Genomic DNA, 15,914 nt, shown 5'->3' with positions numbered 1-15,914 from the left:
AGGTTGGAGAAACTTGGATTGTTCTCGCTAGAGCGACGGAGATTGAGGGAGGACTTGATAGAAGTTTACAAAATTATGAGTGGCATGGACAGAGTAGATAGTCAGAAGCTTTTTCCCAGGGTGGAAGAGTCAATTACTAGGGGACATAGGTTTAAGGTGAGAGGAGAAAACTATAAAGGCGATGTGCGGGGCAAGTAGTGAGTGTCTGGAATTCGCTGCCAGAGGAGGTGGTGGAAGCAGGTACGATAGTGGTGTTTAAGAGGCAGCTTGACAAATACATGAATAGGATGGGAATAGAGGGATACGCACCCCGGAAGTGCAAAATGTTTTAGTTGACGGGCAATATGATCGGCGCAGGCTTGGAGGGCCGAAGGGCCTGTTCCTGTGCTGTACTTTTCTTTGTTCTTTGTTCAAGGGGCTGAGTAGCCTATTCCTAATTCTTGTGCGGCACCCAGAACTGTAGAGGGTGTGTTTATTGGTTGTGTGACTTGGTGAACTGATTGCACAATTCTCGTTGTTTACTGTCTTTCAGGACTCGGTAAATTTGCAGTCATGCCTTTCGGTAACACTCACAACAAATGGAAGCTGCATTACTCAGCAGAGCAGGAGTTTCCTGACCTCAAGCATCATAACAACCACATGGCCAAGGCTTTGACACTTGACATCTACAAGCATCTCCGAGACAAGGAAACCCCCAGTGGGTTCACCCTTGACGATGTGATCCAGACAGGCGTGGACAACCCAGGTGAGAGGAAAGGGTAAAGGAGACTCGGTGAGCTGCTGCAGTGCATCTTGTAGACGGTACACACACTGCTGCCACTGTGTGACGGTGGTGGAGGGAATGAATGTTTAAGGTGGTGGATGGGGTGCCAGTCAAGCGGGGCTGCTTTGTCCTGGGTGGTGTCGAGCTTCTTGAGTGTCGTGGGAGCTGCACTCATCCAGGCAAGTGGGGAGTATTCCATCACACTCCTGACTTGTAGATGGTGGACAGGCTTTGGGGAGTCAGGAGGTGAGTTACTCTCCACAGAATTTCCAGCCTCTGAACTGTTCTTGCAGCCCAACTACTTATATGGCTGATTCAGTTCAGTTGCTGGTCAATGGTAACCTCACAGATGTTGATGGGGTGATAGAGGGGAAGGGTTCCATGATGGCAATGTTGTTGAATGTCAAGGGGGGATGGTTAGATTCTCTGCTTTTGGAGATGGTCGTTGCCTGGCACTAGCGTGGCACGATGTTACTTGATGGCTATGTGTTAACCGGGATGAGGGGAATGTCCTCAGAGGAGAGATTGAGTGGACTAGGTTTATGTTCCTTAGAGATTAGAAGATTGAGAGGTGATCTCATTGAAACATATCAATTTCTTAAGGGACTTGACAGGGTAGATGCTGAGAGGGTAGATTCCCTGGCTGGGGAATCTAGGACACAAGTCGGGGGCAGAGTCTGAGAATAAGGGGGTGGCCATTTTGGACTGAGACGAGGAGAAATTTCTTCACTCAGAGGATTGTGAATCTTTGGAATTCTCTACCCCAGAGAGTTGCGGTTGCATAATCCTTGAGTATATTCAAAACCGAGGTCGATTCTTGGATACCAAGGGAATTAGGGGTTTACGAGGATGGTGTGGGGCTTTGGAATTGAGGCAGATCAGCCATTGAATGGTGGAGCAGGCTCGAGGGGCTGAATGGCCTACTGCTCCTATTTCCCATGTTCTTATATCACAAGGCAATAACGTACGGTTCTGAGCTCTGCATATTCTGTTGTATCCACCTGACCACCACCCTGTGCCATTGATATGCTTATAATAATGGAGTTTTGTTGGTGCCTCTCAGGTCATCCCTTTATCATGACGGTGGGCTGTGTTGCTGGTGATGAGGAGTCGTACGAGGTCTTCAAGGAGCTGTTTGATCCCATCATTCAGGATCGTCATGGTGGCTACAAACCAACGGATAAACACAAGACTGACCTGAACCATGAGAACCTGAAGGTTTGTGATTGGCTGTAGGCAGACTAACTCTGTCTCTTCCTTTATCATTGGGAGGGAAAAGGGCCATGAATCTGTTGACCAGGACAGAGGCAAGGCTGAACAGTAAATTAACTAAATCTGATATTGGTGGCTAATTGCCACCAGGCCTTGGCTTTGAGAGTCTGAAGACTTAGATATATTGAATTTTTCAGCACAAGAGGCCATTCATCCCAACAGGTCTACGTTGGCGTTTATGCTCCACATGACCTCTACTATCTAGAAGGACAAGGGCAGCAGACGCATGGGGAACACCGCCACCTGCGAGTTCCCCTCCAAGTCACTCACCATCCTAACTTGGAAATATATCGGCCGTTCCTTCACTGTCGCTGGGTCAAAATCCTGGAGCTCCCTCCCTAACAGCGCTGTGGGTGTACCTACACCACATGGGCTGCAGCGGTTCAAGAAGGCGGCTCACCACCACCTTCTCAAGGGGCAATTAGGGATGGGCAACAAATGCTGGCCCAGCCAGCGACACCCATAACCTGTGAAAGAATTTTTAAAAATGAGCCACCTTAGATTATCTCAGGTTAGCAGCAAAACCGAATGGCCTCCTGTCGTCCTATATTGTAGAGTCATTGGATGTTACAGCACAGTGGGAGGCCATTTGGCCCATCTTGTCTGTGCCGGCCAATTAGTCCAAGAATCGCCTCTAGATTTGCTATAAAGGCCATGATGGCCTTCCAAAATCTGTTGGTGCCCAGTGTTGGCCTCAGTAACTGAGCTCGAGCCTAACCAGTGTTTTATAAAAGTTTAGGGTGGTGATCGTGGCATAGTGCTAACGTTGCTGGGCTAGTAATCCAGTAACTCAGGCGAATCCCCTGGGGAAACGTGGGTTGAAATCCCACCACGGCAGCCGGTAGAATTTGAATTCAGTTGATTAATCTGGCATGTGAAGCTAGCCTCAGTCACGGTGACCACGAGAACTATCATCGATTGTTGTAAAAAAAACACCCATCTGGTTCACTAATGCCCCTTTAGGGAAGGAAATCTGCTGCCCTTACCCGGTCTGGCCTACATGTGACTCCAGACCCCACAGCCATGTGGTTGAGTCTTAACTGCCCCTCTGAAATGGCCGGGCAAGACACTCAGTTCAAGGGGCAATTAGGGATGGGCAACACATGCTGGTCTTGCCCACATCCCATGAAAGAGAATAAAAAACCCTCCCTTGCTTTTGTGCTCTGCGCCTGTATTTATGATGCCCAGGACCTCGGGTACTTTTAACAGAATGATATTGTTCCCCCTTGGCTGACCCAGTCTCCTTCGACATTGTGCAGGGTGGTGATGACCTTGACCCCAACTATGTGCTGAGCAGCCGCGTGCGGACTGGCCGCAGCGTCAAGGGGATTGCCCTGCCACCGCACTGCAGCCGTGGGGAGCGTCGCCTCATCGAGAAGCTTTGCATCGAAGGTAGGTCAGTCACTGCTGAGGGGGAGCTGAACCCAGCTGGGGGCAGGGAGGGGCAGTTGGACCATCGCTCACCTTCCTCCTTCCGTCCAAAGCAAAACCTCGTCCATTTTAGCTGCCGCACAGGGACTGTCATCCTTCGAGTCAATCGTTTCTCCCATGCTCTTGCCCTCCAGCACTGAGAACAAACATACGAACATAAGAAATAGGGGCAGGAGTAGGCCACTCGGCCCCTCGAGCCTGCTCCGCCATTCAATAAGATCATGGCTGATCTGTTTGTGTTTCGATTTCCACATTCCCATCTAACCCCGATAACCTTTGATTCCCTCGCCTAACAAGAATCTATCTACCTCCGCCTTAAAAATATTCAATCACCCCGCCTCCACCACCTTCTGAGGCAGAGAGTTCCAAAGTCGCACAACCCTCTGAGGGAAAAAAATTCTCCTCATCTCTGTCCTAAAAGGGCAACCCCTAATTTTAACACAGTGCCCCCCTAGTTCTGGACTCACCCACAAGGGGAAACATCCTTTCCACGTCCACCTTGTCAAGGCCGTTCAGGATCTTGTAAACTTCAATCAAATCACCCCTCCCTCTTCTAAACTCCAGTGGAAACAAGCCCAGTCTGTCCAACCTTTCCTCATAAGACAACCCACTCATTCCAGGTATCAATCTAGTAAACCTCCTCTGAACCGCCTCCAATGCATTTACATCCTTCCCTAAATAAGGGAACCAAAACTGCACACAGTATTCGAGGTGCGGTCTCACCAGTGCCCTGTATAACTGAAGCATAACATCCTTACTTTTATGTTCAATCCCTCTTGTAATAAAGGATAACATTCCATTAGCCTTCTTAATTACTCACTGTACCTGAATACTAACTCCTTGTGACTCATGCACGAGAACACCTAGATCCCTCTGCACCTCAGAATTATACAACCATTCTCCATTTAAATAATACTCTGCTTTTTTATTCTTCCTGCCAAAGTGAAAAACTTCACATTTTCCCACATTAAACTCCATTTGCCAGATCTTTGCCCAATCACTCAACCTATCTATATCCGCCTGCAATCTCCTCATGTCCTCTTCACAACTACTTTCCTACCTATCTTTATGTCATCTGCAAATTTAGCTCCCATGTCTTCACTCCCCTCATCTAAGTTATTAATGTAAATTGTAAAAAGTTGAGGCCCCAGCACAGGCCCCTGTGGGACTCTACTGGTCACATCCTGCCAATCCGAAAAAGACCCATTTATGCATACTCTCTGTTTTCTGCCAGCCAGCCCATCTTCTGTCCAGGCTAATACGTTAACCCTACATCTTGCGCTTTTATTTTCCGTAACATCCTTTGATGTGGCACCTTATCAAATGCCTTCTGGAAATCCAAGTACAGCACGTCTACAGGTTCCCCTTTATCCACAGTGCATGTTACTCCGTCAAAGAACTCCAATAAATTGGTTGAACATGATTTCCCCTTCACGAAACCATGCTGACTGTTCCTGATTACCTTGAGTTTCTCCAAGTGCCCAGCTATAGCCTGCTTAATGATCGATTCGAACACCTTCCTCAAGACATACGTCAAGCTGACTGGCCTACAGTTTCCTGTTTTCTGCCTCTCTCCCTTCCTGAATAGAGGGGTTATATTTGCTACTTTCCAGCCTAATGGAACCTTTCCAGAATCTATGGAATTTTGGAAAATGAACACCAATGCATCTACTAGCAGGACAAGGGCAGTGCGTATATGGGAACACCATCGTCTCTAAGACCCCTGCACGCCGTCCTGACTTGGAAATATATCGCCGTTCCTTCACTGTCGTTTGGCCAAAATCCTGGAACCCCCTCTTTAACAGCACTGTGGGTGTACCTACACCACATGGACTGCAGTGGTTTAAGGAGGCAGCTCACCACCACTTCTCAAGGGCAATTAGGGATGGGCATTATTGTGTAAGTTGCATTGATTGACCAGCAATGATAAATAAATGGAAACTTTGACTGCTTACCTTACCTTTGGTGCTGGTGTAGTGCATTGTGAGAATCTCAAACCACTAATTAAGCTTCTGAGTACAGAACTTGAATCTTACTAAACAGAGAGGCATGTTGCCAAAGATTTTTGTCTTGCACTCATCAGGACAAACACAAGAATACCAAATTTCAAACGATCAGCTGATTCACGCTGCCACTATGCAGCGGCTACGTGAGTGGTATTTTCCACTAACAGGATACTGCCGTCAGTCCAGAAAGATGTTCTGCCTGCCACACAATTGAACTATGTTGTGCGTGAATTTCAGTGCCGGTGTGATGCCAGCTATGTAGACTGAGCATCCCAACAATTGGCTGATCAGATCAAATGGCATGCTCTTTTGGTTGCTCGTGATAGGCAGAGTACAGACTGCACTCAACCAGCTGGCGCTTGCAAAACCCAAAACAAAACGTCTACTGTTAGTTGTGATTCTGCAATTGGGCAGCACTTGCTGAACAATCCTGAGTGCGCTAATAGCTACACTAACAACCAATTAAATATAATCAGTCAAGTTCATAACATGGATCACTTACCCTTGTTAGATGTGACACACATTCATGGGAAGGGATCCGTTCTCTGCAAACGAAAGGAATACATTCAAGCCTTGCACCTTTTTTTTTTACCTGGGAGCTTGGGGCACCTATAGGTCCTGTTGCTTTCTCCATGGCAACACCTCAGTCAATCAGAGTCAACTTGCCAACCAATCAGCTTCCTTTTATCCTGCACTATAAATTGTTGTGACTGTTTGAAATTTGGTATTCTTGTGTTTGTCCTGCTGAGTGCAAGACGAAAAGCTTCAGCAACATGTCTCTCTTCTTAGCAAGGCTAGGCTTCTGTTTGTGAAATATTGACCTGCTAGCCGCTTGTGCAGATATTTTAATGTCTGATTCTCTTTGGCAGCTCTCAACAGTCTGACTGGTGAACTGAAGGGCAAGTATTACCCTCTGTCCAGTATGTCTGATGCAGAGCAGCAACAGCTGATTGATGACCACTTCCTGTTTGATAAGCCAGTCTCCCCCCTGCTCCTTGCTTCTGGTATGGCCCGTGACTGGCCTGATGGTAGAGGAATTTGGTAAGTAAAAGCAGATATATTCCACTAGAAAACAGTACATTGAGCCTACAACACGGAACAAGGCCATTAGCCCAATGGGTCCGTACCATTGTTTATACTCCACATGTGTCAAGATCCTGGAACTCCCTCCCTAACAGCACCGTGGGTGTACCTACCCCACACGGACTGCAGCGGTTCAAGAAGGCAGCTCACCACCACCTTCTCAAGGGGCAATTAGGGATGGGCAATAAATGCTGGCCCAGCCAGCGAAGCCCACATCCCGTTAAATGAATTTTAAAAAAGTGTCTTCCCTCTCTACTTCATCTAACTCTGCCTACATGTCCTTCTGTTCCTTACTCCCTCATGTGTTTATCCAGCTTCCCCTCAAATGCATCTTTGCTTTCCACCTCAACCACTCCCTGTGGGATCGAGTTCCACATTCTCCCCGCTCTCTGGGTAAAGAAGTTTCTCCCGAATTCCCCATTGGATTTATTATGGACCATTACATTAATGGCCCCTAGTTCTGGGCAAGTGGAAACATCTTCTCTACCTCGCCCCGATCAAACCATCCAGAATCTGAAAGGCTGCTACAGGTAAAGCCACAAGCTCCTCTTTTCTAGAGAGAGGAGGCCCAGCCTGTTTGATCTTAACTGATAGTAATGCTTTTGGGATTCTTTGCATTAGGACAACCACATAAAAGTTGTTCTGGATATGGTTCATGGTCTGGACTCTGAGCCCCCTCTCCCTCCCAGCCACGTTTCCCTCCCCTCCACCCCCCCTACCCACCAACACCCCCATACTGTGGGCACCCAATACAAGTCATTTTGGGTGCGAGCCATTATTGGCCACTGTAGGTGCCTGCCATTGCTCAGGCATTGAGCTTGTTGGGCTTGGAGAGGAACATTCAAACTGAGAGGGAGGAGGTGTAGAGACGGGAGTTTGAAAGGGCAGAAAGAGTGGACAAAGAGCAGAATAGAGGAAGGCTAGAAATTGGGCTTCTCGTTGCTATGAGAAATATTGGAAGCCCCCCCTCTCCCGGCCTCCACAGTTGCCAGGTAACGGGCCCAAGTGTTGGCAGGCATGAGGTGCACGGGGGTGATGCTCATGCACTTGACTAGCTCTTCCAGTACTTGAATGATTTTTGACTTTTGGCACTTCTTGTTTTTTTTTGGAAATAGGCACAACGACAGCAAGACCTTCTTGGTCTGGGTCAACGAGGAGGACCACCTCCGGGTAATCTCCATGCAGAAGGGCGGCAACATGAAGGAGGTCTTCAGGCGTTTCTGTGTGGGCCTGAAGACGGTGAGAAGCTTTTTATTTCAGCGACCCGCTGGCTCCTGTTTCCAGCACTCCGGTCGACACTGGGAGCTGAACTTGACTGACTCCGCGCCACGGTCGAGAGGCTAACCAGCCGTCTCCGTCATCGAGTCAGAACAGCAGAGGAGGCCATTCGGCCCACCGAATACATGCTGGCTCTCTGTAGAGCAATCCACTCGGTCCCACTCCCCCCCTGCCACTGTATCCCCGTGGCTTTGGGGGATTTATTTCCCCCAAGCGCTCATCCAACTTCCTTTTGAAATCATTCATTGTTTCCACTTCCCCCGCCCCTCATAGGCAGCGAGTTCCAGGTCATTACCACTTGCTGTGTAAAAAGCTTCTTCCGCACATCCCCCACCCCACCCCCGTATCTCTTGCCCAACCTGCGTTCCCCCAGTTCTTGGGAGGAGGCTCCACGCGGAACACGAACACCAGCATGGACCAGCTGGGCCGAATGGCCTAATTCTGTGCTTGACGATTCTATGTATTGCTGGGCCTTCACGTTAAGACTTTTAACCCTCTTGCCCGATACAGATTGAAGAAATTTTCGTCAAGGCCGGCCGTGGTTTTATGTGGAACGAACATCTTGGTTACGTCCTGACCTGCCCCTCTAACCTGGGCACTGGCCTGCGCGGTGGCGTCCATGTTAAGATCCCTCACCTGTGCAAGCACGAGAAGTTTGGTGAGATCCTCAAGAGGACAAGGCTGCAGAAGCGCGGCACAGGTAAGGCCTCGCGTGGACGCGCTCACTTGACGCAAACGCCAGTTTCACCCCTGGGTCAGACTTAACTAGCCCAGCAGCCCGGACACTCTAATTGGCTCTTGGCACCCTTGCCTTCTTGTTATCCTGTCATCCTGTGACTCTTATGGGTCACTTTGGCTCAATTGGGTGCCTTTGGGCCCCAGAGGCCTGAGATTTAGGCTTTGAGCACCACCTGGAGGACCGAGAGTCAACACAACCCAGAGAAAAGGTTGGTTTTCAGCTGGACATGAGAGGCAATGCTGAGTGAAGCAAGAAGTTGCCCTCCTACAACCAAGGGCACCAAAATCTGATTCATTGTCATTCATCTTTTGGCTGCTTGAGGGGACCTTGCTATGTGCAAAATGGCTAAGCGTGCTTTTCCACACAGCAGTCGCTGCTTTGCACCTCCAAAGTCGCGGAGTGCTTTTGGGTTCAGTCGGTATGGTAACAGTGTTGTAATAAATGCAATGTGCCTCCTGCTGTGGCCGATGTCAGGCAAAGGTAGGCCTGATGCGCCGCTGTGGGTGCCAGTCAGTCACCAGCAGCAGCAGAGAATATGGTGGGTGGGAGTGAGGGGGAAGTAAAGGTCGATGGTCTGAAGACTTGTTAGAAGTTGCTGGGACATTTACAAAGCTTTCAAAGGCATGATCATACTCATGGTTTTAGTATTCTTAAGCCTTTGGTACAATCTACCCCCTGGATTCAGTTCCATGAACTCCAGTGTTGGAATGAGGGAGCAGGCCTCCTGATGCAACATTAAGTGAGGTCTTCTGTCTGTTAATTGACGATGGTGTGGCAGACTGCAGAGTAGAAGAGTCTCCCAGTGTCCTAGGTGAAAGCCCCATCCTCTCAACCTCCACTGACATCAGATCACAGGATCACAGAATCGTTACCGTGTAGGAGGAGGCCATTCGGCCCATCGTGTCTGCACCGGCTCTCTCAGCATCTTAACTTAGTGCCAATCTCCTGCCTTTTCCCTGTAACCATGCACATTGTCTCTATTTAAATTGTCTCTATTTAAATCACCATCCAAAGCCCTCTTGAATGCCTCGATCGAACCTGCCTCCAGGCAGCGCATTCCAAACCCTAACTACTCTCTGTGTGAAAAAGTTTTTTCTCACCTCGTATTTGCATCTTTTGCAAAACACTTTAAAACTGTGCCCCCTGGTTCTCGATCCATTTACGAGCGGGAACAGTTACTCCCTATCTACTCTGTCCAGACCCCTCCTGACTTTGAAAACTTCTATCAAGTCTCCTCTTAGCCTTCTCCTCTCCAAGGAAAACAGTCCCAACTTCTCCAATCTTTCCTCATCACTGAAGTGTCTCATCCCTGGAACCGTTCTTGTAAACCTCTTCTGCTCTCTCTCCAATGCATTCACATCCTTCCGATAGTGTGGAGCCCAGAACTGTACACAATACTCCAGCTGAGGTCTAACCAGTGTCTTACATAAGTTCATCATAACCTCCCTGCTCTTATGCTCTATGCCCCTATTAATGAAGGCTAGAATACTGTATACTTTAGAAACAGCTCTCTCTACCTGTCCTTCCACCTTTACTGGCATATGTACAAATACACCCAGGTCTCTCCGCTCCTGCACACCCTTTAGAATAGTATCCTTTATTTTATACTGTCTCTCCATGTTCTTTGTACCTCACACTTCTATGAAACAGATGATGTCCAACCTTCCCTCACTTCCCTCATTTCTTTTCTAAAGCAACGTAATGATAATGGAAGTTATGGAGAACCTTAAGCAAACACTGGTTCAGCCTCAGTTGGAGTATCCCATCCAATTCTGGGCACAGATGAAACAATTATTCATCTCACTGCTAGTTGTGGGATGTGATTAGCTGCCGCATTGGCCGAGATGAACAAAATGGCTGCCGCATTGTCCAACATGAACAAAAGTTGATTGCTCACCAAGGTAACTCATGACATGTGAAGCACTCTGGGATAATGGGAGAAGTGATAAAATACACAAAGCTCTCTGGCACTATTGGTCGCTTAAGTTGTTAAGCAGTACACTAATTGTTTTCCTTTGGCACGTCAGGTGGTGTTGACACCGACGCCGTTGGCAGCGTCTATGACATCTCCAACGCTGATCGTCTGGGCTTCTCTGAGGTTGAACAGGTCCAGATGGTGGTCGATGGTGTGAAGCTGATGGTTGAGATGGAGAAGCAACTGGAGAAAGGAAAGAGCATCGATGACCTGATGCCAGCCCAGAAGTAAACAAAAAGAAGTGGTGGTGGAGGAAGAAGGAACTCTGAGCTGCCTTGGAACATCACAGGTCATGAACTTTGAACTTTGGCAAGCACTTCTTACTCATATACTTCCTGGCCACAGGCTTGTGTCTCAAATAAGGATGACATCGTTTGAGGAAATGGAGAATTGTCTTCAATCACGTGAAATGGTTACTAGATACCTCTTAACATTGATGACACATCAATAAAATATGGCCCCAGAAGTTTGGTCTCTTGTCTTGTTGTATCTCTGAGTTGGGCTATTGCAGAGATGGGCTATTGTAGAGATGGGCATATTAACTTCAGAAATAATCACAAATCTCCTCATGATCATTCTAACTCACAATAATCATGAATTTTCAGTGGTTGCCCTTGTCCACCACCTTTTTGATTGGTTATTTGACTACGATGATTGGAATGATCTTATGGTTGACTGCAGGTGAGGAAGAGACACCTCAGTATAACTGGTGTCAGGTACCATCTCTATATTGAATTTTGGGTCTCCTATATAGGGTTCTCCCTGTTTTTACTGTACACAAAACATCTTAGAATGGACACAGCTCAGAAGGAGGCCATTAGACCCAGCAAGTCTTATGCTGGCCCTCTGCGAGATCAACTTAGCCAGTCCCACTGCCCCACCCCTTTCTTTTTGTCTTCAGGAGCGCATCCATTTCCCTTTTAAAAGCCACGATTGAACCTGCCTCCACCACACTCTCAGGCAGCGCACAGATCTTAAACACTCGATGCGTAAAAATGTTTTTCCTCATGTCGCCTCTGGTTCTTTTGCCAATCACCTTAAAGCCAGTGGCCTCTGGCTCTCAACGTCAATGGGAACAGTTTCTCCCTCAGCCCAAACCCTTCATGGTCCTCCTCTCAACCTTCTCAGAAGAGATCAGCCCAGCTTTTCCACGTAACTGAAGCCCCTCATTCCTAGAACCATTCTTGTAAACCTTTCCTGCACCCTCTCTAAGGCCTTGACCACCTTCCTAAAGTGCGGTGCCCAGAACTGGATGGGATACTCCGATTGAGGCTGAACCAGTGTTTACTAAAGGTTAGTCACAACTTCCATGATCATTATGTTGCTTTAGAAAAGGAACAAGAGAAGGGAGGACGTTTGGAACTGGAGTTTAGAAGAGTAAGAGGCGAATTGATCGAAACCTTTAAAATCCTGAGGGGTCTTGACAGGGTGGATGTGGAGAGGATGTTTCCTCTTGTGGGAGAATGTAGAACTAGGGGTCGCTGTTTAAAAATAAGGAGTCATCCATTTAAGGCAGAGATGAGGAGAAATGTTTTCTCTCAGAGGTTTGAGTGTCTTTGGAACTCTTCCTCAAAAGGTGGTGGAAGCAAAGCCTTCGAATGTTTTTAAGGCAGAGCTGGATAGATTCTTGATTAACGGGGGGTGAAAGGTTATCGGGGGTAGGCAGGAATATGGGGTTGAGGTTACATTCAGATCAGCCATGGTCTTATTGGATGGCAGAGCAGGCTCGAGGGGCCGAGTGGCCTACTGCTCCTAATTCGTATGTTTGGGTGTTGCACTGGGTTAGAGCGACAATTCCTCAGCTCAGAATTTAGAGTCAAATCTAACTTAGAGGCACAAGATCTAACCTGACACCTTCAGAATTGGCGGCTTCACCAGGAGGTTCTATTCAGATTGAAGGCTGATGGGCTTGGGATCTAACCAATGCTCAATGCTGCCTAGGGACACGTGATGTCGAGATAGACCTTGTGCTAAGATCCACTAGAAGAGAATGGGACAGTCAATGCAAAAGGCCTCAACCTGTCTGTGAAGACCATGTCCCCATTAACAACCAGAAGGGAGAAATCAACATCCACCCTGACAAACTGATATCAAGTCTACAGCACAGAAACGGGCCATTCTGCCCATCAGGTCCTCTGCCAGCCTTTATGCTCCACTTGAGCTCCCTCCCAACACCCTTCATCCAACCCCATCAGCATAGCCTTTCCATCTCGTGGATTTTTCTAGTTCCTCCTTCGACGCATTCGTGTTAATATCACCCTGGGGTTTCGGCCGCTAATGGGGAGGCAACTGATCGGGGAGCATCGTTTAATTTCCCCTGTCCAGTCTGGCACTAATTCATTGGGTGGTAATACGAGAGGGTATCATGCCAAGCCTGCCGGCCCTAGCTAGTACACATAACACACTGTAAGCAACTCCTAATCAACATTCATGTTGATGGTAAACGATTACTGCCAATTGCCCAATATAGAATGTGAGCACCATAAAGACAAGAGCAATGGTGCTCAGAGAGAACGCATCAGAAAAAACTAGTGTGAAGATCAAAGTGCGTGGCGGAGAGTGTCACACTGGGATGAGTAGATAAGTTTGTCTAGTTAATGATGTCACACTGGGTTAAGTACGTAAGTTTGTCTAGTTAGGACAAATGAGAATGTGGAGCAATGGTAACGTCACTGACTGGACTAGTAATCCTGAGACCCAGGCTCTGGGCACACGGACCCAAATCCCATCACAGGAGCTGGTGTTTTAAGTCTCAGGAATGGTGACCATGGCCAGCTACCACTGATTGTTGTAAAACCTCCCCCCCCAATCTGGCTCACTAATGCCCCTAAGGGAAAGAAACCTGTCCTACACGTGACTCCAGGCCCACAGCAACGTGGTTGACTTTTAACTGCCCCTCTGAAATGGCCGAGCAACAAGCCTCTCAGTTCAAGGGCAATTAGGGACGGGCAACGAATGCCGGCCTCGCCAGCGACGCCCACTTCCCGTGAAAGAATAAAATGACAACAGAAGATGGCAAATGTGATACAGAAGTTGGGAGGAGGGTCGAAATAGCCAGAAGTAATTTTGTGAAGATGAAGGATGTGTAACAAACTTCTAAAGATGCTACGTTCCATCCACTTTCCTGACTGCCTCAGAAACCTGGACAATAAATAAGGATCTGTGGAAGAAAGTAGAGGCCTTTGAGATGTGGATGCTAAGACACAAGCTAAAAATTCCATATACAGACCCCAAGACAAACGAAGAGGTGCTTGAAATTGCAAGAGCAAAAAACAAAACTCTTAAAAAGCGACATCCAGAAAGGAAAATGTCCGCATCTTGTCCATTTAATCAGAGCTGAAAAGTTACGGAGATCTCTCCTGGAGGGAGAGTGGAGGGCAGCAGGAAGAGGGGTCGATCTAGGTGTAGTTGGATGACGGACGGCACAGAACGGTTTCAGGCGAGTTATAGTGGATGTGAGGGGAAGGCGCGAGACCCCAAAAGGTCCGTGTCCCAACAACAAGAACTTGCATTTATATAGCGCCTTTAACGGAATAAAAGGCGCCTCACACGAGCGTCATCAAAATTTGCCAGTGAGCCACATGCAAGATACTGGGACAGGTGATCAAAACTTGGTCAAAAGGGAGCGGCCTGTTGGAGGAGGGGGATGTTTATGGAGGGAATGGCTTAGGGTCCAGGCAGCTGAAGGCCACGGCCACCAATGATGGGAAGATGGAAGTCGGGGGGCGTGCAAGAGGCCAGAATTAGATGAGCGCAGAGATCTCGACGAGGGTGGTGGGGCTGGCGGAGATCACAAAGATAGGGAGAAGGGAGGGCGAGGCCACAGAGGGACTTGAAAAACCAGCCTGAGAACGTTAAAATCGGACCGGGAGCCAGCCTGGGTCAGCGGGTCACAGCGGGCGATGGGTGGACAGATGGCGGGGCGAGTTAGGGTAAGGGCAGCAGAGTTCTGGACGAGCTCAGCTTCAGGGAGGGTGACACCCAAAATCCCCGCCACATAATGCCCCACTGGAAGTTCACAGGATCTTTACAGGGCAGGAGGCCATTCGGCCCATCAAGTCAGCACTGGCTCTCTGAAAGAGCGTCCCGCACCTAGCCCCGCTCTCCTGCCTTATTCCCCCGCAACCTTGCGCACTCTTTTCCAGGCGGCGATCCAATTCCCCTTTCGGATACCTCGAGCAGACCTGCCTCCACCGACCCCCTCCCTTGGACGCTGACCCCAGGCTCCAACCACTTCCTGGGTGAAAACATTCTTTCCTCACATCGCTTCTACGTTGGGCGGGAGGGAGCACTCCATGGGCGGTAAAGGTGGGCAAGAGTCCCTGTTGGATCAGATTCCAAACCACCCCCCCCGACCACCTTGATCAGAACTTAACACGACACACACGAGGCAGACAGAGTTAACTTCAAGGACTCTTTTATATACATACAACTCAATTTCATATCTAGAGGTTTGAAGATCTAATAACTTAACACTTCTTAAAAACTCTGGGAAGTCAACCAGTGTTTTCTACAGAATAATACAGTTACAAGCAGGGTTCCTTTTTCTGTTTTCTTTTATACAGGAATTATTATACAGTTCAATATTCTTTTCAGAATCAGATTCACATCAGCCGTGGTCCAGAAGGTGACCCACAGTCACATTGGAGAAGGGATGAATAGGCGATACCCAAGTCTTGTCTGGGGGGGCCAGTGGCGTGGGTGGGGGGAGAGATGGGTAGTCCCACTGTGACGCATTTAAGCCAATGAACATGGAGGTTAAAAAAAAAATGAACTAAAATACACGGCCGAAATAGGGTTGCCTACCCTCCAGGATTGCCCTGGAGTGCCCAGGAGTTGAAGATTAATCTCCAGGGCACTGGCACTGTTGTGAGTAAAACACTTGACGTGGAGGGGGCGGGGTTGGGGAGAAAAGGGGGATTGAAAGATGTTTCACTCACTCTCTTTGCTTATGAAGCATAAGAGCCTTGGGACATGGTGAAAGAAATGTCTGTTCCACTGGGTGGGGCAGGAGGTCAAGTGATGAGGCCTCCAGGAATACCGTTGACCAGAGTTGGCAACCCAAGTTTGGAATGCCGCGCAGTTTGCAACTTGAAGGCTACCGCGGTAACCAATAAGTTTTTTTTTTGTTCCGAGGACTCCTCCAGCCGTGGACTGAGCCACGCCAGGCCAGATACCCGACCCGTGGTGAGCTGGCAGGTGCCAGTCGGTTAAGTGGCGGCTTCAGCAGGTAAAGGTAGTGGGAGAGGTCGAAGCAGGACACGTGATCGCGACCTGATGACCCCTGCCCACAAGTGCATGTGCGAGCTTCAGTTGAGATTTGGCTGTGACGCCTGTTATGGTTCAATAGTCTATTGGCACTCACTG

At 48.4% G+C, this 15,914-nt stretch overlaps 1 protein-coding gene across 1 annotated transcript; it reads left to right on the top strand.

The window, feature by feature from the left end:
* Positions 1-536: 536 nt before the first annotated feature.
* On the top strand, positions 537-11,013 carry LOC144671465 (creatine kinase M-type). Its single transcript, XM_078533392.1, has 7 exons — positions 537-745; positions 1,827-1,981; positions 3,295-3,427; positions 6,342-6,513; positions 7,671-7,794; positions 8,344-8,533; positions 10,600-11,013. Exons 1-7 carry the CDS (start codon positions 553-555, stop codon positions 10,776-10,778), a joined length of 1,146 nt encoding a protein of 381 aa, XP_078389518.1. The 5' UTR covers positions 537-552; the 3' UTR covers positions 10,779-11,013.
* Positions 11,014-15,914: the final 4,901 nt, after the last annotated feature.

This window comes from Cetorhinus maximus, chromosome 32 (assembly GCF_964194155.1).
Source record: "Cetorhinus maximus chromosome 32, sCetMax3.hap1.1, whole genome shotgun sequence".
Classification (NCBI taxonomy): Eukaryota; Metazoa; Chordata; class Chondrichthyes; order Lamniformes; family Cetorhinidae; genus Cetorhinus; species Cetorhinus maximus.
This window is presented reverse-complemented; position numbering and strand designations above follow the sequence as displayed.